General features: G+C 44.0%; 1 protein-coding gene across 1 annotated transcript in view; it reads right to left on the bottom strand.

Annotated features, from left to right (window-relative positions):
• The window catches only part of RFX4 (regulatory factor X4), a 110,520-nt gene that overhangs the window by 41,197 nt on the left and 49,352 nt on the right, over nucleotides 1–19,971 (bottom strand). The window contains exons 4-5 of the mRNA XM_084811884.1: nucleotides 13,420–13,543; nucleotides 3,057–3,118 (exon numbers count right to left, since the gene is read on the bottom strand). Of these exons, the coding sequence (XP_084668010.1) occupies nucleotides 3,057–3,118; nucleotides 13,420–13,543 (186 nt within the window). The remainder of the gene's footprint in view (nucleotides 1–3,056; nucleotides 3,119–13,419; nucleotides 13,544–19,971) is intronic.

Genomic DNA, 19,971 nt, shown 5'->3' with positions numbered 1-19,971 from the left:
TTTAAAAACATTTATATCTTGCCTTAGCTCCAAAGAGTTCTAAGTGGCTTTCACCTAGTTAATAATTTAGCAATTTAAATCACCCTCCCAATTTAAAACATAACATAAAACACAATGACCAGCAGCAGAAAACCACAAACGCAACTGCAATCAAAATATTCAAAGGATTCAAAACACAGAAACTGATTAACAGCACAATCCTATGCATGTCTACCCAGAATCAGGTCCTACTGAGTTTCATGGGACTTACTCCCAGGTAAATGGGTACAGCATTGCAATATAAAGCAGCAAATTACATGACAAATGCCTTCCTAAAAAGGAAAGCCTTCATCAGCTTCCAGAAGGTGAGTAATGGTGCTTCCAAGTCCCTACGGTAGTGGAGCATTAAACAGCAGGCCCTGCTTCTCTGCCCTTAAGAACAGTCAGGGTGCCACAGCAGAATCTTTATGAGTAGATCATAACCAGGGGTATTGAATCTTTTTCAGCCAAAGGGCTGAATTCCATTTAGGGGAAGCCCTTGGTTGTGGGCAGGGCTGAGTGCAAAAGGGGCAGGACCAACAGCAAAAGGGGAGGGGCCAAAATGCCAGCATATTTTAGCTTAAAGCTCTTACTGCTCGTAACTAAGCCTTAGGAGAGGTGTTTCAAGCTTTTAGAATTGGGGAGGGAGGGGTCATAAAAGCCAGAAAACCACCAAACAATCGGTGGTCAGAGGAAAGGGGTGTGGTCAGGGGAAGGGGGCACGGCCATTCGGGGAGCCTCAGGGAGCTGGATTGGGACCCCAGGAGGGCTGGATTTGGCCGCTGGGCATGAGGTTCTGCACCTCTGTCCTAAGTGTACACTAGCTGTACTTCCCATGGCAGTTTGCTGGTAGACTAGCAGCTTTCGCTACTGAGTGCCACTGAAGAGGGGTGTCAGGAATGAATCTGAGCATGTAAAGATGTCTAGTAGCTCAGATTCAAGATGGGACCAGCCAGAACAGGGGGAGGCACCCTCCCTAGTGAGCCCAGATATGGCAAGGCTTTCTTCACAAGGCCTTGACACACAGATGGCCCAGCCTGAATGCCACCCCCCCTTCCTCCACCATGAGAACCCAGGCTTCGGGGGAGGAGGAGGGCGAGGGGCGTGACTTGAGGGATGCAAGAGTCCGTCACAGAGTGAAGCGGGAAATGTTAGGGGCAGGGCTCAGATGCTCTGCCAGGTTGGCCACTTGTGGGAGCCAACGTCGGAGGGAGCCACCCTAAGGGAGGGGCATCCCTGCGCAGCTAGTCTGGCAGAGAAGTTCTTGCCCAGACTGCTGGCAGCTCCTCTAACTTTCACTTAATCTCTTCTATTGATATTCGTAGATGTGTGGATTAGCTGTTTCATTGCAGTCTGAGAGTTTCCTAGAATCTGCATTTGTAAAGAAGCTAGTCATTAACTAATAAAGTAGTGAGCCTGAAGCCTTGTTTCCTGGAGTGTGTTGATTGCGAATGGGGAGGATGAAATAATGTGACAAGGGGTTGGGGACTCAGCGCCTTATCAGAGGGCATCAGGAGAAGGAGGAGGCAGAAGCACCTGTACCGCTAGCTCAGCCCTGTGTATAGGTGTTTCATAGAATCATAGGGTTGGAAGGGGCCTACAAGACCATCGAGTCTAACCCCCTGCTCAGTGCAGGAAGCCTGATTCCCAGGTAGTCTCCCAGGCGGTCTCCCATCCAAGTACGAACCAGGGCTGACCCTGCTTAGCTTCCGAGATCAGGCACATGATAGTGTTTAAGGTGCATAGCAGATGAGTTGATAGCAATGCCTGATGCTATCAACTCATCAGCTATACACCTGTACACAGGGCTGAGCTAGCAGTACAGGTGTTTCTGCCTCCTCCTCCTGATGCCCTCTGATCTGCGTCCATTTATACATCAGCCATGTCCTTGCACAGTGCTCACACAGCAACCCCAGTGCACCTGCAGCTGCCTCCCAACGTCCTCCAAGAAAGGCACCAAGTCCCTCTCTCCTATTCAGTCTTCCAGCAAACCTTTTGCACAAGCCCTGTGGGCGTTCACGTGAACATGTGAAGTGTGTCCATTCATCAGGGAATCATTCGTGACAGGCTGCAGCATCCATGGGACAGCAAACCCAGATTTGCCTCTGTGTAATGTGTGGAATGGTCCGGACACACCAGGCTGGCCTGGAGATAAAGTGCTGGAAGAGCACGACCTGCTTTATTTCTAGATGTCAGGCAGCTGTTTAGGCACAGAGCTGAGGTCAGCTGGTACGATGGATGTCAGCATCCCTTCACCCCAAGACAAGAGTCAGTGGGGAACAAGAAAGATGTGCCAGGTTTCAGAAGAAATTGGCAGGCACAGCCTGACTTCTCTGCTTGCCTGTGCATGGCTAGCAAAGAAGACCCACCAGACTACGGAAGGAAGGAAGGAAGGAAGGAAGGAAGGAAGGAAGGAAGGAAGGAAAATATGCCTCTCTGATTTAGATAGGCATTTATATAGTGCATGAGGTTGCCAGGTCACAACCTGGAGAATGTGTGTGTAGATTTCATAGAATCATAGAGTCGGAAGGGCCTATTTAGGTGATTGAGTCCAACTGCCCTGCTCAGTTCATGAATCCAGTTTAAAGCATCCCTGACAGATGGCTCTCCAGTTTCTGCTTGAATACCTCTAGTAACGGAGAGCCCATCACCTCCCTAGGCAGTTGGTTCCATTGTCTGGCTGTTCTGACAGGTGCGAAGTTTTTCCTGATATTCAACCAAACTCTGCCTTCCTGTTACTTAAGCCCATTATTTCATGTCCTAGTCTTGGGTGACAGAGAACAGGTTGCCACCTTCAATTCACACTGTATCAGACTCTTAGAAGCCTACAAAACAAAATTGATCCTACAAAACAAATGGCATGGAACAAAAGAGGCAATACCATTTATTGGACCTATGAAAGGTCAACATTGCTTGGTGTTTTTTCCCGTCTCCAAACAGAGGCATTCTCCAATAGCAACTTCACAAAAAAGATCCCAGTGAATAGTCTATATCATACTTAGCCTTTTTGTGATTATGAAACACACATTATTGCTTACTTTGACTGGCCTCTAGTTCCAAGTCTTCTTGTGGTTAACTGTGGAAACTGTTGCCTTATTATCTGTAAATAATATTCACATGTCAGCAAGTTAAAAATAAGGCCTCTGATAATCATGTATATTTAACAATGGATTGTTTTTTGTGGGGGGAAGGTAGGAGAGAAAAATGGTAAAATCACAGTCTTATGGTCGCATTCTATGCCTTGGCACACCATGGCAGGAGCACATAAAGCAGCTACCCCTGGCTTCCAATGTGGGGAAGTATGTGTAAGAGCAGCTCCCCCACTGGTATAGCAGAAAAACTACCAATTATTTAGTAAGAGCTGTTTCGAGTCTCTTTACCATTTGAAATAAGCTGAAGTGCCTCCTTTGTGTCCTTTCATTGACTGAAATATGGTGGCAGGCCATATGAAACAGGGCCCTTTTCATGGTGGCACCAAAGCTCTGGAACTCGCTGTCAGGGGAATTATGTGCTACTCCCCCTCTGACAGCATTCCAACGGAAACTCTTTTTTATTTCAGAAGGTATTTGGGATCCTCTGAACTGTTGAACTGTGACTGTTTTGCTGATGTGTATTTAACTAATCTAGTCCTGTTTTTGTTTGCTGTATGTAGTTTTAATGTGCTACATTTTTAATATGTATGTGTTACATTTCATTGTAAGCTGCTTTGAGATGTATTTGCACAAAACTGATGCATGAATATCCTTTCAGTGAGTAACATAACATAAATAATGGTAGGGAAGAGGCAGGGGCACCACTGGAGCTTCTCCCATTCCACGTTTCAGTGTTTTAGTATCAAACCAGATATTCAACAGGTTTTCCAGAAAAAAGAAGGCATGAGCAGTGGTGTGTCATGACCCCTAGCCCTCAGAACTTCCAGTGTACAGCAGGGGATTCTGATAAGGATGAGGCACAGGCTACTTCCATGGTGGTAGTACAGCCGGTGCTTTATTCAGGGCCCTGCCAGCCAGAGGACCAGCCTTGTCATCGTCCTGTGTCTCCACGGATGAGTCCCAAGCAGAACTTCTATCTCCCCAGCCTCACAGAAGTCTCCAGTTACAAAATAAGGCGAGGACCCTTTAACAATCCAGCCAGACTACAGGTCTTTTCAGCCCACATAAGGCTTCAGTTGGCTTTAGCTCCCTGCTGAGACAACATCCTCATATTGTCCTAGTAGGACAGCAAGCGCTCCAGCCAGCAGGACTACTTGGAGCTATCTAAGGTATATCCAAAGTCTTGCTTGTAAGCCTGAAGGAACCACAGAATGGGATGTGGTGTACTGGAGAGGGAACATGGAGATGCTCTGGCTTTTTTTTTCTTTCACAACTGGAGCTGTGACATTATCTGCTGAAGTATCAGCATAACTGACTGACCTTCCTTGCTCTAGGAATGAGTGAGGTGATAACAAGGCTTTAAATATTTACTATCATTTGTGACAGATTAGCATAAAATAAGTCAGCAAATGAGGAAAATCAAACAGAGGCTGGATACTGTTCTTTTCTTTTCTTTGATGGCATCCCTATTTCATGCTAGCAATTTAAACGGTAACACTTCCTTGCATAATTGCTTACATTTCTATTTAAAGGTTGTATTTCAGCTGGCTGAAGATCTTTTGTTAAAGCTCAATGTGTTTTACCATTTGAACCTATGCAGTCTGACATAAGCATAGCTGAGTTCAACTGAGCTTATCCCCAAGTATCTATGCATAGGAATTGCAGTTATGTGGATCCTAATACATTGGGTATTATATATGTATTGCTGTTCTCGGGGTGGGGGTGAGTGTGTGTACACACACAGAGAGGGGCTGTTCACATAACACACTAATCCACAGTCAGTGGTTGAGTGTGGGCTCTTGTTGAAATGAGTGTGGGTTAGCATGTTGTGAGAAACCTGCCAAATGACAGGCACGTCAACATTTACCACTACACCACTGGCATTGACAGAGAATGAGACAATCCATAGGGAAAGCCCATTGTGCTGTGACAGTGAAACATCCACCAGTCATACTCCAACAAATCCCAGATTCATTCACATGATATGCAAATCATGCAGATTACATGCAACTATTATTCAAATTAGCTAGACTACACAGGCTTTTTACAGAGAAGATGGCTGATGTGTTATTTTTAGTTCCTACATTTTGAATTTTCCCATACTCAAATAATCAAGCCATCCATATTTACTAAAATATACCACACAAGAGGGAGGAAGGCAGAATTTTGAATGCAACACAGTGTCAAGTTACTGAAAACACTTGCAGTAATATCTTAAATTCTACCACAGATGACAAGCCTACAGATGAAGAGCCACACAAACAACATTGGAGAAAGTAAGAGGCAAAAGCCAAATGGTGCAAAACATTATTTTAATAAGATGTGCCAGGCTTGAAAAAGAATCCATTCCATGTTTCAAACAGAGAACATTAACAATAAACGAATAAATAAATAAATAAAATATACATGCTTCATAAACTGTTCAGTTTTACTATTTTCCCTGCAGAACTGCTTAGTTTGAAACACATAGGGATTTATCGTGGTGCAATGGATTAAGATAATCTTTTGCATCTTTTGGTTTTTATCTCTTTCTGTTACAAATGGCACTATCAATAAAGATAGTGCCATTTGGGTCATCAGCCATGCAATGACTGATGACCCAAAGTTCTACGCAAAAATGAAAACATCACACAATACTACTTGCATACAATTTCCATTTACCCTCCACTTTTACTACTTCTTTCTTCTTTTTTTCATAGCAAGAAACCAACTTGCATTGGTTCATGAGCCTTATCAAGAACGGCCCATGTAGAAAAGAATGTCACAGAAGCATGAATTTCACTAGCAATTCTGGTTTAATTCTGGAGCAAAGAAAAAAAAAATCAGCAAACAGAAAAACACTTTTGTGGAGCTGTGAAAGTTCAGGCTAGCTATTTGATAAATGAGCAGACAGGCAAGCAGCCTCTCTCTCTCTCTCTCTCTCTCTCTCTCTCTCTCTTTGTACGGATTCAATGAAGCCCACCTAAAGAACACCACATGCTGTTCCAGCTACTGATCTAACATTCCGCAACATCTCAGCCTTCCAAATTCTCTTTAATTACACATTAATCCCACCCCTCTGTCTTTCAGTTTGTGCAGACAGGGATGGGGGCTCCTAGGGGTTGTGGGAAAAAAGGCATTTTCTGGGCTTTTGTGTGTGTGGGGGGGTGTCTGTTGTCATTCAGCATGTACGGCTCCGCTCCCAAAGTAGGATATTTCCTCAACAGACCTAAAGCAAAATGAAGCATCCCAGTAACCCCAGACTCTCGGAAGTACTTATTGTGTTTTTAGTTTTGGTTTTAAATATTTTTAACATTCTGTCTGATGAGCTTTTGTATTTATTATGATGCATTTTAATTTCTGATTTTGTAAACTGTTTAGAAATAGTTTGTTTTAGATATGGTAAGCAGTATATAAATTGATTAAATAAATAAACTATGAGGAACAAAAAGAACGATTTCCTTTAATCTTCAAGTATTAAAACTTAAGGAGCGCCTCCAGCAACACCAGACAGGCCGCTTAACAAGATCAGCCTCGGATGGCCTTCTCTCTGTCCCATCAGCCAGGACAGCTAGACTGGTGGGGATGAGGGAGACGGCCTTTTCTGTGGTGGCTCCCACTCTGTGAAACTCCCTCCCTAGGGAACTCCGCCATGCCCCTCTTTAATGAGCTTCTGTCGTGCACTAAAAACGTGGTTGTTCAGGCAGGCATTTGGGGTGGGTTAGGTTAGTTTAGAAAACGTTTTTATTGTAGAATTTTATTGTTTTAAACTGTTTTATTATATGCTGTACATCGCCCAGAGTGGCTGAGTGACCAGCCAGATGGGCGATTAATAAATTTAATAATAATAATAATTAAATCCAGCTCACAGTTAAAGGTGTTTAGGCCCTACTGATTCAATGGGACTATCACAACTTTTATGTGCACCAAACTGCACCCTTGGAGAAGTTCCATATAAAGATAAAATTTGGATCTCTCTTAGCACTAGTCACAATCCAGCAGCAGACACAATAGCCTTTGCCCACGTAGTGGATTGGGAAATTGTCTTGGGGTGGGGGGTAGACAAGTTCATTTTTGAACAGCAAAGGAGGGGGCAGCCTTCCAAAAACTAAGAACATGAAGAAGAAGAAGAAGAAGAAGAAGAAGAAGAAGAAGAAGAAGAAGAAGAAGAAGAAGAAACATTTACATCAGCCATTCCAGATTTTCTGGACCACAAATCCCATCATCCACAGCCAGCATGCTCCACCCTGGCTGGGGGTGGTGGGAGTTGTAGTCCAACACATCTGGAGGGTGCCATGTTGGGGAAATATTGTTTATATGATGGCAGGCATTGCTACGGAGGCTGATTCATCTACTCTAGCATCCTGTTTCCCACAGCGGTCAATCAGATACATACAGGGTATATAGGTAACAGCTCTCTGTCACGAATTGCCCTCTAATAATTGGTATATAGAGGCATATACTGTCTCCGTGTCATCATGGCCTGGCCTGAAGTTCAGAGGAGGCAAGTGAACTGGGTAAGCCTCTGGATGAAATGCTGAACCAGGCTCCTGAACTGAGCCAGAGCCACTGAGCAGGAGCCCACCAAATGAAACACCTTCCATCTGTGAGCCTGAGAAACCAAGTGCCCCTTGCTTTGCCACACTTGCCCAATGGTACAGGAAGTGTACTAAGCAGGAGGCCACCAAGCAGAGAAGACCTACCTGTCTCCAGACCAGGTATTTGGCCCTTTAAGAGTCCCCATTCTTTGTGCATGGGGGTGGATGGGAGACCCAGAGGGTGGAGCTTGGGAAGGGGTGGATGGGAGACCCAGGCGTGTAAAGCTTCGGTCCACCCGCAGTTCTTGTCAGAGCAAGTTGCACACCTGGAGCCGCCTGCGGTGCCGCAACCACAGGCCTGCCTCGCCTGCTGCCTGTCTTGCCTTGCGGGTACCGGATACGGACAGATCAGAATCCCTTGAACTTACAGATTTCATTTAGCTATTGTGGCTATTAGGCACTGATAGACTATCTTCCTTGAATTTGTCTAATATCGTTTTAAAGACATCTAATGGCCAAATGAGAGGTGTGCATGTTTATTAAAGACACGTTCGCTGGTTTGGCTATGAAGCGGGGGCGGGGGCGCGGGGGGCTACCTGTTTACATTAAAAGAGTGTGCTAGGGACAGGAGGGAAATCCACCCCTCCTGCAGTTATCTACCCACACTCCTCTGCTTTAAGATGTTTTCCTCCAGCCTGGCTCCAACACTGGGAGTGAGCCAGCAGGGTGAAAATGCCCTAAAGGAACAGAGCATGGGGAGGAAAAGTGAGGGAGGGTGGGGTTTGCTCACTCTTCCACATACTCCCTTTTGTGTAAAACTTTAAGTGCCACTCCACCTTTACAGCTGAACTGGCAACTGTATGTTCAATAAACATGGGAACATCTGGTTTGGCTTGGCTCTAACACAGTGACATCTTTTTATACAGCATCATTTTGCAACTAAGAATCTAGTGCCTGAATTTGCTTTTTTTCATCCTCCCTCCCAATCTCCTTTCCTTTTGCGTTGTGTCTTTTCGACTGTATGCCTTCTGTCTTATTTCTTACCTTAGTATGCTGCTTTAAGAGCCTTTTTGGTTGACGGGTAGAATAAAAGCACTTTAAACAGATAAATCTTGTGGCAGCTATTTCTATACATTCTATACAATTATGCATTGTGCTAATGGTGTGTGGTTGTCATGTTTACCACTTTAAAAAGGGCTTCTTTATCTGAATGGTAGAGTGGGGGACCACGTGTCCTCTAAACAAACAGACTACAAAATGCCATAGGCTTGAGATGGAGTTATACCTCTTGTTCCTAATGATGATCCAGCACTCTCCAACAGAGTGCCCATGATACTAGCCCAATCATGATTGGGTGCCCATGATACTAGCCCAATTTGGGGTCTCCCAAAGTGGTGCTCATGGGCATCATGGCACCCATGGGGACCTCCAATGGCACTCATGGACCTCTCTCCTCCCTGCCCCCTTCAAAAAAGTTGATTTAAGAAAAACCCTGGAAAATGTTAGGGCAGTCTTCTTTCTCTCCCTTTCTAGCCTCTAGCCTTGCTCTTTCTCTCCCCTCTACCCCTTTGCATTGCTATTTCCCCCTCCCTTCCAGCCTCTAGCCTCAATATTTCTCTCCACCACCCCTCTTTAGCTCACTGTTAACTAGCCAAGCCCCCATGGCAGCCATTATGTGACTAGCCACATCCTCCTTGGGAACCATTTTGTGGTGCCCAGAGCAGCTTCTCAAATTCCCAAGTGTGCCCACGGGTCCAAAAGGGCTGGGGACCCCTGTTCTAGATATAGTCACAATTGCAGTTAGCTGGGGTGAAATATTGTCTTAGCGACAGAATATTATTATTTGAACAAAAGGGATATCCCTGCAAAAGAAATGCTAGCTTGAGAGGAGATATCTAGATCTGCCTGAGCAAATGAACATCAACTCCACATTTAACCAACTGCTAAAAATCTCCAAAAGTCCATAAGGTACTTGCATACTTTGCTCAAATCAGCATTAGTAGCTCCACTCAGCATTACAACATGCAAACAGAAAAACCGTACCATTATTCTACCATGGCAATAGCTCTGTAGCAGTAATGGAACAATGTTACCCCAGCACCACTATGTGTGATCAACATTCTGCTGCAGAATGCCTATTGTCCACACACCTATTTTTGTGGAATCATGTTTATATTACAATTCACATTTTAAAATATTTTCTTACGAACCATATGTTGTATTCTAAAATGAAATTAGAATAAAAAAGAATGAAAGAAAATTGTTACACATATAATTCAATGGAAATTCAACCACATGGTTTGAGAAAACCATTGTTTGCTATGTTTAGATGCAACAGCAAACTATGGTTTGTCATTAACCACAAGCCAGTTCCTGATCTCATCTTGTGCACCAAGGAAAGGGCAAGGGCAGGAAGAAGGAGTTGTGAGCCTGAGACTCACTAGTTCATAACAGCAAATGATGGTTTACCATTATGTCTGCATTTGTTACGTTTACCATTATGTTTACCATTAAGTTATCCTAGGGGTGGAGTAAAACAACCCAGATGACAATCAACAAATGCCGGGAGAGGGGAGTGAGGATATAACAAGGTATTAAATTAAGTAAAAATAAAGAAGGCAAAGTGGAGGGGGAAAGAAGAGAATGAAGGCTAAACAAACATTGGCAGGAAACCACTTAGTACAGAGGTTCTCAAATGATGGTCCATTTTCATAATAGAGCACTAGGGCAGTCTACTAATTTCCCCCTAAATTTTTATCAGACAACTTCACAGAACTTTGCTCACAAAAACAGGTGACATTCATCGCATTAGAAAGGCAAGACTCCTGCTATTAAAATATGAATTACGTATGTGTTTTGTAAAAGAACAACAAAAAAATTAAGTGGTCTGCAAAGATCCACAGCATTTTTCAAGTGATCTGTAGGGTGGGCTGGGGGGACTTTGAAAGCTACTGATTTAGCACATTTTGCCTGAATCTTTCATTCCAGCCAGCAACCAAGACATACTCCATGGCTGGATCTAAGCTCTGTTTGTTATAGTGGGCAAGACATTTTGGGGGTGTGCATCTGCCCACCCATGTGTCTCCTTGAGGCACCGCTTACGTCCAGCAAGGGATAGGCACTCAAAATATGGCACCAAAATGAAGCCAACATCAGCACCAGCTGGGCCTCTGGGCAGAGAGAATTCCATAATTCTCTATTTCTGGCATTCTCATTGTCTGTTCCTTTTCAATCACTTTATCAGAGGGGGGTGGTTTCACCCCCATAATCCCATGAGCTGTGAACTTAATACCTCCCAGTCATTTCATCCAGATTCTTCTCTAGTACAAAATGCAAAACCAATTTCCACTTCTGTTCATACCCTAATGAAGATGGAAGATGCTGGTTAGTCTTAAAAACTTGTATGTTTCTTAAATCCCCTACCCCCTCCAAAATGTTAAGGGACATTTCTCTCAAATAACACCTTAAAAACCCATAACCTTCCAAAAGGAAATTTAATATAAGCTGCCCTGGGCTCTTTGGATAGAAATATAACAAATAAATAAATATCAAGCCAATTCAGAGAAAGGAACATTTTCCCTATGCTACTTAATTATTTATTATTCCCATCCATTATTGTTACATTGCTAATACTGGAGGGGGCTAAATTATAAAAGAAACAACAAAAATAATACTGTCCAACCAGGGCTGTTGACATTTGACAGCGCAAAAAAAAAAATTCAGTTCTTAGTGCACATTATATTATTGCTGAAATGTTATTCCCCAACCCCTTTCCCAAAATTCACTGATCTATTAAAATGCAAGTGGACAGCCTTTCCCTGTGTTCTGTCACAATCTCTAAGACTGTCCAAGAACATGGTCTTCGTTATGTGCACCAGGTTTGCATGAAAAGGAGAACTAACAGCATAGTAGCTGCTGAAATTGGAAGCGTCCTGATGCCATTCCATGTGGGGAGCTGTTGTAATGAATTTCTCATGCGATCACAGAATTTTAACCTTTCTCAAAAGGTTGTGTTAAGCAGCCTTCTCTACCCCAATGTGACACATGTGACTGCCCTCCAGATGTGTTAGACTGCAACTTGCATCATTCCCAGCCAGCATGGCCATGGACATGTGGCTGAAACCCAGTTGGGGAAGGCTCATTTGCCTTGAAGCTGGAAAACTTTGACAGTAAGCCTGTAGTAGGGAACTTGTGGCCCTCCAGGTATTTTGACCTACAACTCCCATCAGCCCTAGCCAGCATAGCCAATGGTGAGGGATGATGGGAACTGTAGGCCAAAACATCTGGAGGGAGGAGGGGAAAACAGCGCCAGATAGGTGAAGAGAGAAAAAAGGAAGCGTGTCACCGGTAGTGGTGAAGCAATTCTCTTTATTGTTATTTACAGCTCAACACATTTTGGAGAATTAATCTCTCCTTCCCCAGGAGTAATAATCTTCAGCAATGAGACATCCTTCTTTTAACTAGCATGCACAAATGAACCTTTCAGCTTTTACAAATGGAGTACCATTTGTCCAACATATCTGGAAGATATCAGGTTGTGCAAGGTTGTGCTAAAGTTTTTGAAAATGTCATAACTATGTGGGGAGACAATTCAAGAAAACAACTTATCTTTGGGAAAGCACCCACCTAGGTCCTTTACCATTACCACAAAGCAACAACATCACTATTATGTGTCAACTGGCCCATAGACAGTCATTCTTGAGAGTTGCTCCTCCAGTTGTAGAATTCTGTCTTTTTGGAGGCTTACTAGACCTGAGTGTTAATCTGGGCTGATGTGTAGAGGTGTTTAGAGCTGAGCTCCTGAATACATTTACCGCAGAAATGCTACCACAAATGTCTAGGGGTATGCAGATCAGAACCAGCAATCATACGTTTTGGGAGGATTTTATCATGTTTTTCTTTTAAGATGCTATAACTTTCTCCAAGTTCTAGGGGAAAGTTTGTTTACATATTAAATACGTATTTCTGTTGCTTCCCTGGCTATTGTTACACAAAATTTGCCTAGATTTGGTATTTCCCTTGGCAGGGGAGTGGATGGATGGAATTATGGGAATGGAAGTGGGATAAAAGGGGATTATGGGTGAAGGAGGAATTTGTGGCTATTGTGGCTTGTTTTGGAAGTTTTGTGTTTGTTGAAATTGTGTGTGTGTGTGTGTGATGTACCAAAAATGAACAAGTTACAGACATATAAAATTTTACTTTTAACTAATTGAAAAATATTTCTGTGGATTCTAGTATTGACAGCCTATCAAATATTTTATATTTAGTGTCTGATGTACAACATTTGATGCATGGCCGCGGATGTACGACTTCTAGTATTTGATATTAGATGCCACATATTTGACATTTTATAGTTAGTATTCAAAACAATACATGGAAAATGGACACGCAGTGTTAGGAATTCCAAGAATGCCATTCAAGGCAAGTCTAACTAGAATACAGGACTAAAACATGTACTCTCTTTATAGTACACTTTCAGTGTCATGATTAATTAACATCATCATCAACCCTTAGAGAAATCCAAAACAAACAAAGTTTTTGACTTAAGTCTCATGTCCACCAAAATACTTCCTGAACTTGATGCCAATAATCATAATCAAGATATAGCAGTGAAAAGTTCAAAAGAAATCATATGCACAGTTTTCTCCCAACACTTTTCTTTTTCCTCTTTGGATGGCAGCCAGTATGTGTAAGGAATGTTTGTTCTAAAGCCATTATCTTTCAAATCTCCAAACCTTGCTTGAGTGAGATTTTGTAGCAACTAGCAAGATAGACTTGGTGTTTATACTCACCTTTCCAAAGCTGGCAGCATTAACGGGTTGTGTGTCATTTTTCTCACAGAAGTCCAAGTAGTGCATGTAGAGGGCGCTTCGAGGGATGCAAACCCCTTCTGCAATCTCGTAGTTCTCCTCCAGCCTTTAAAACAATGATCGAACAAACTACAAATATGTTGGTTGCCCTGTATTACAACATTCAGATCTGCAAATTTAAGGGCTGACCACTACGTTTTAACTTTGTTTACTTTATTCTTAAAAACTAGCCACATGAAATATACATTTCAGTCACCTCTTCTATTTTGAAATACATGATCTGACCTATCATATAGACAAAAGTCAGCTCTGTGATTCTGCAACATCTGGCGTTCAGTTGCTTGTAACAATTTAAAATGTCTTATATCACTAGTAAGTTCAAACACAGTACTTCAAAGTCTGTTTAGGAGTAGGTCCCACTGAGGACAATAGGGTTTACGCCTAAGTAAGTGGGTATAGGATTACAATCTAATTAATAAGCATCCGCAGGCTGCTGGAGAAGACTCTTACGAGTCCTCTGGACTGCAAGGAGGTCAAATCAGTCCATCCTAAAGGAAATCAACCCTGAGTGCTCATTGGAAGGACAGATACTGAAGCTGAAGCTCAAATATATTGGCCACCTAATGCGAAGAGAAAACTCTCTGGAAAAGACCCTGATGCTGGGAAAGACTGAGGGCAAAAGGAGAAGGGGACGGCAGAGGATGAGATGGCTAGATAGCATCACTGATGCAATGAATATGACCTTGAGCATGCTCCGGGAGAAAGTGCAGGACAGGAAGGCCTGGCATGCTATGGTCCATGGGGTCACGAAGAGTTGGACACGACTGAACGACTGAACAACATACATTAAAACATTATCGTTACAGTACTATTTTGTGATGTGCTACACATTGAGTAAAAGGAATACAACCTGAGCCAAACTAATAAAGTATTGTTCTGCTCTGCCCCATACATGTCCTTCCACAAAAGCCTATGCCACGACAAATCTTAAGATGCCACAAGATCAGTCTGTTGCGGCAAAAACCACAAATGCAGCTACCTTTCCAAAATGTCATTTCCATGTTGTATCAGTTTGTATGGGAATAACAATATGTGTGTATATACATGCATATATTCCACCTATAAATTTAAAATCACCCAATGATGTATGCAGGTAGCTGTGCTTGCTTTGACTGTACTTGCCTGTCCCCTGATCAAACAGGTCATTGCTGCTGTCAGTTCTGAAAACTATCTGTTTGAGGAGGGAGAGAGGGGCTGGATCCAGTCCCCTATGTCTGTGCACTAGTGAGGGATGCTGCTGCCAATTCAGCACCGACATTCCTGTTTGGGATGGCACTTGTGGCTACAGTGAAAGGAACTCTGTGCATAGCTGTAGATGCCAGATGTAGCCAGAAACCACATGTAGCACCCAGTGGCAAATGTGGCTGCCAACTCACAAGAGGATACATATGCATTGCCATCGCTGGATCAGGTGTGTGTGTGCATGTTATACCAATAGTTTTGTATATAATTTTCTAATCCTAATTTTCTAATCCATCCCAACTGATTAATATTTCCAGTTTAGCAAAAGACTTCAAAGCTTGCCTAAATTTAATGTGTGATCAATCCTAATAACATCAATGGTTCTGCTCAGAACAGCTGTTTACAATCTTATTTTGCTGAGGCCTGAAACACATACTGTTTATTGTTAAATGCATTGCTATAAACAATATTACCTCAGCAAACCTGGATTTGCAAATAAACGTACCTTTTAAAACATTTTCCGGTAAGCAGCAAGCTATCTTAGAAAAGCTAATTTATGTCTTGCTGCCTTGTTTTGGGATTTTTATCCCTACTCTTAGAGTTATGACGGTAATTTGTCTCTGCAAACTATTTTAATAAGATATCTGATGGGATGAATAGAATCAGTTTGTAAGAGGAGCATCTATTCTTCCTTTCTTCCTCTACAGGAATATCATCACTGCATCTTCCCCCAAATTCATGGACTTCAACAAAACCCCTTTCAAAGCGCAGAGACTTCGCTTCTATGCTATAGCTGCTAATTGGCATGTCAGTTTCTCTGACCAAGACAGGACAGAAAGAAAGGCTGTTAATTATTTCTCTTCATCATATCTGATGAATTTCACCCCCCTTTCCCCCTTTCTTTCACAGAGAGTCATTAGTCTGACACTGAACAATATTCTATTATACCTGAACTTTTTTTAATGATCAGAAACCCCATCTTGCACAATATCTTTTCTTCTTTTTTTTCTTTTTTCTTTTTTTTTTTGGAGAGAGAGAGAGAAAAAAACTTTGTCATATTTTGAATTCAGCTCTAGCCTACTCTATTGTATAAAGGTAATGAATTCGGGCTATTATCACTATCAGAAGTAGAAGAATGTCTTTATAAAGCAAGCAACATGAACTCTCACAATATATTTGAAGCTATTTACAGCATTGAAGCCTATCTCATAACATAATAAAACTGAAGAACATTTTCAATAAATTCAGGTACTGCAGTCTCTTCTTTTCTACTTAAAGATATCCATTTAGATTAGGCCTGCAGAACCTGCGAGTCCCACCAAAGCAAACACAACTCTCTGGTCCGGACCTCTGTAAAGGTCCTGTTATTGCTGTCTGCACTGGGAATGTAAAATGTGGGAGGTTGTTGCCCACAATAAGCCATAACACATGGCTCCTGGGCTATTATGTTTGGCTTGGTAGGTCACAAACTATGGAGGCCTGATCTAGATTAAAAAAGAACATGTCTGCACTTGAGACTGCATTTGGCAGATACATATACAGTCCACTGAAGGGCCACATCTACATGGCACCCATTTCATTGTTTGCTTGGTAGGAGCTGCACAGTATTAGCGCTGCGAATTAACAACTGGGGCTGTAGATGGGGGGGGGGGCGGTTAAAGCGGGCTGCCCAAGCCTGGAAAAGCAGAGAGTGCAGAGCTGGGGAGGAGGGTGCACGACTAGCGGGTAGGGCTTGTTTGCAAATAGACGTTCAAAACAAACCCCTCACACACATTTCTGAGGCGGGCAGGCAGCCACTGCCTCCAGAGATTAAGCCGGCTCTGAGAGCAGAGAGCACAGGGCTGGGGAGGAGGAGAGAGCAAGTAGCACTTAGTCTACTAACTGCCCAATCAACAGGTCCCCCCCCCCCTGCACAAACACAGGCTCCATGAAGTGCTTCTGAGTACATGTTTATGAAAATCCTCCGCCCTGGCGCCCACCCTTTCTCAACTGCGCAGCTTCGAATCCACAGGCATGCAGCGTTTCTCAGGTGTGTTCCTTTATAGCTGAACGTCTCCACCCTCAAGCTCGATACTTAAAGCGAGAGGAGCAGCGACGTGGAACTGAAGGCAATGAGTTACTTCCCGGTAGACATGTTTGCCCCTCCGCTCTCCCCCCGCCCCAGGCTACTTTCCCTTCCACCAATCAGCATGGCTTCCACCAGCCCACTTCTTCGTGCCTCTGTAACTGCGGAGCTGCGAAGGAGGAAGAACGGGGGGGGGGGGGGGCGCGGCGGCGAAAAGGCGTCACATAATGACCATCACTAATGAGGCTGTGATTTCAATTCGAGGAAGGGGCAGTCAGCTCAACCCCCCACAGTAAACCCAAAACAACTTTGCAGCAAATGGACTCTGAGAAAACCTGCATTTCTCCGGGAAAACCACAGTTGGACTGCCAAGTGGCAACTGCATCATCTGTCGCAAAGATCTTCCCTTCGAAGTGGCACCAGGGCAAATGGCTCATGTAGATGGGGCCCAGTTCAGCTTTAGCCAATTCCATACAGATTGGAGGACAGGCATGATTATGTTCTGATATGGTGTGATCATAGTATCTATACCAGAGGTGCTGAACCTCTTTCAACCTGAGGGCTAAATTCCATTTTGGAGGACCTCTCAGGGGCTGCATTCCCATGGTGAGCAGGGCTGAAGGCAAAAGGCGGGGGGCGGGGGGGAAAACCAGCATATTTTCTCTTAAAGCTCATACTGTCAGTAACTAAACCTTAGGAGATGCATTTTGACATTATAGAATGAGAAAAACTATACAAAAGCCAGGAAACCACCAAACACTAGGTGGTCAGGGGAAGGGGCTATTAGAAGGGGTGTGGCCTTCTGGGGAACTCAAGGAGGGGTGGATTAGGCTCCCGGGCCTGAGGTCCTACACCTTGGATCTAATATAATCTTGCACACCCAATTTCCTCCTGATTTCTGTGTTATGTCTTTCCCCAAGTACTAATAAAAAACATATGGGGACCTGACATCAAGGGAGGCAGAAGCATTTTATTTATTTATTTATGGCTGCCTTTCAGGGAAGGAACCCTCCCAAAGCAGCATTCAACATTCATATAATAAAAACAGATGTGGTAATAAAAATAGCAAACATTCCCCGAAACAACTATCACCAGCATAAGTCAAAACCTATCACACAATTGCAGCTAAAACCCAGTCTGATAAAAACATAATTGGGGGCAAGTTAGAGTAAACAAGTACGTTTTCAGGGCCTTCCTAAAAGCCTACAGTGATGGGGCCTGGTAGACCGCCGATGGCAAAGCATTCCAGAGCTCTTTTCAGATGGAGATTGTTGCTTCCACCACAGAGTATCTGATCTGTCCCTGCTGCACTACTCATAGGATCAGGCTGATTTCACAGCATGAGGGAGGCTGTGTTTCCATTACAATGGAAGGAGACGCTAATGGAGGAGTACCAGAGGAATCAGCTTTGTTGTACTTTGGTCCATTCAGGGCTCCACGAACAGGTTCTCCGCAGCAGTAAAAATTGCTTCACAGAATATACTTCCTGGTGGGGGTGGGGGTTGGAGTGAACGTCATCTGACTGGCAGGGGCTGCTCAACCAGTAAGAGAGGTTCCCCCCTCTCTCCTTTCCCCTGAAAGTCCAGATGCACCTGCATTTTAGGAACAAGCCTCACTGAGCACAATGGGAGTTACTTCTGAGTAGACACACATATGCTTGTGCTGGGAAAGATGGGGGGGAGAACACAAAGATGGAAACCAGCCCCCATTTTAACCCGCAGGATCTCTATAAGTAAGGGTGGAAGTAGTTTCTTCCCAATGCAATAAACTGTCATGTTCCCTTGGCCCCCACCTTCCTCATGCACACACACAAGAAGAAAGGCTTCAGTCTCAAGTCTTTAATTCACTATCAACAGGTTCATTACAGACGCAAATCCCCGAAGACTCTCAGGCTACAAAGGAATAACAGCAGGGAATCCAAATGGGGCCTACGATGTTGCTAGCAGTTTGAACAGGGACTTGCTGGCTAGAATAATTTAGGGAGGGAAACCCCTCCCATCCAGTGATGCTCCCCTACGTCGACCCTCATACATCGCCAATTGGGTCAACCGTCTGAGCTCCACCTCTAACTTTTCCCGCTTTGTTCTGTGCCGCAGTCTAGCATCCCTCGGGTCCTGCCCTGCAGTCTCCTCCTCCTCCTCCTGGATTCTCATGGAGGAGGGGAGGGGGGGCTTCACACCCAGCCATCTGGGTGCTAGCATCTTGAGAAGCCCACCTAACCATATCTGAACTGGCTGGGGAAGATGCCTCCCCTGGTTCTTGCTGTTCCCCTTCTGAGTCTGAACTGCTAACTATCTCCATACGCTCAGAATCAATCCTGACATCAACTAAACAAAGGAGAATCGGAGCCTCGAGATTGTGCTTTACTGCACTTAGGGAACTGGGCTTCAAACTGTGCCATGTAAATTGAGGGGGATCTCTGTAAATTCTGTGGGCATTCAGAGGGCAAGTCTCATTGACCACAGTGGGAGTTACTTCTGAGGAGACACTAATGGGTTTGTTGCGGGAAAGAGAGCAGTAAATGCAAAGACAGAAGCCAGCCCCCATTTTAACCAGCAGGATCTCTATAATGAAGGGTCGAAGTAGTTTCTTCCTAAGGCAATAAACCAAACAAAGGAGAATCGGAGCCTTGAGATCACGCTGTGCCATGTCAATTGAGGGGGATCTCTGTAAGTTCTGTGGTCATTCAGAGGGCAAGCCTCATTCAGCACAATGGGAGGAAGCACCCCTTGACTGGGGTCATGGTGAAAGGCACACCCCTGGGCAGGGCTAGCATACCTGAAATCAATGCGGGGGTTGGGTTACACAACAACTATACCGGGGAGAACCCCACTTGAGGAAAATAATCGAACTTTAAGCAGTCTCAGGAAATCTGTTTTTTCCCTGATAAGCTCCGGGGTGGCTGCTGGATGGCCACAATGTCATGTATCCCTAATGACCTCAACACGTAGCCAGCTCGAAGCAAATCCCTGGTGGAGACACCCCCAGAGATCCTTGATCCTTTGCTTCAGTACTAGGTACAACTCCCAACCTCACTGCCAAGGCAGCTGCAGATACCCACTTGATTACACTAGCCTTCCAGATGTTTTGGACTACAACTCCCATCAGCCCCAGCCAGCACAGGCAATGGTCAGGAATGCTGGGAGTTGCAGTTCAAAACATCTGGAGAGCATCAGGCTAAGGAAGGCTGCACTAGAATTTGGAACTAGAAGAAAATATCTACCTTT

This window comes from Heloderma suspectum, chromosome 7 (genome assembly GCF_057233095.1).
Source record: "Heloderma suspectum isolate Gila_16-S chromosome 7, 16-S_ref, whole genome shotgun sequence".
Lineage (NCBI taxonomy): Eukaryota > Metazoa > Chordata > Lepidosauria > Squamata > Helodermatidae > Heloderma > Heloderma suspectum.
Note: the sequence above shows the minus strand (reverse complement) of the source record. Positions and strands in the feature narration are given on the sequence as shown.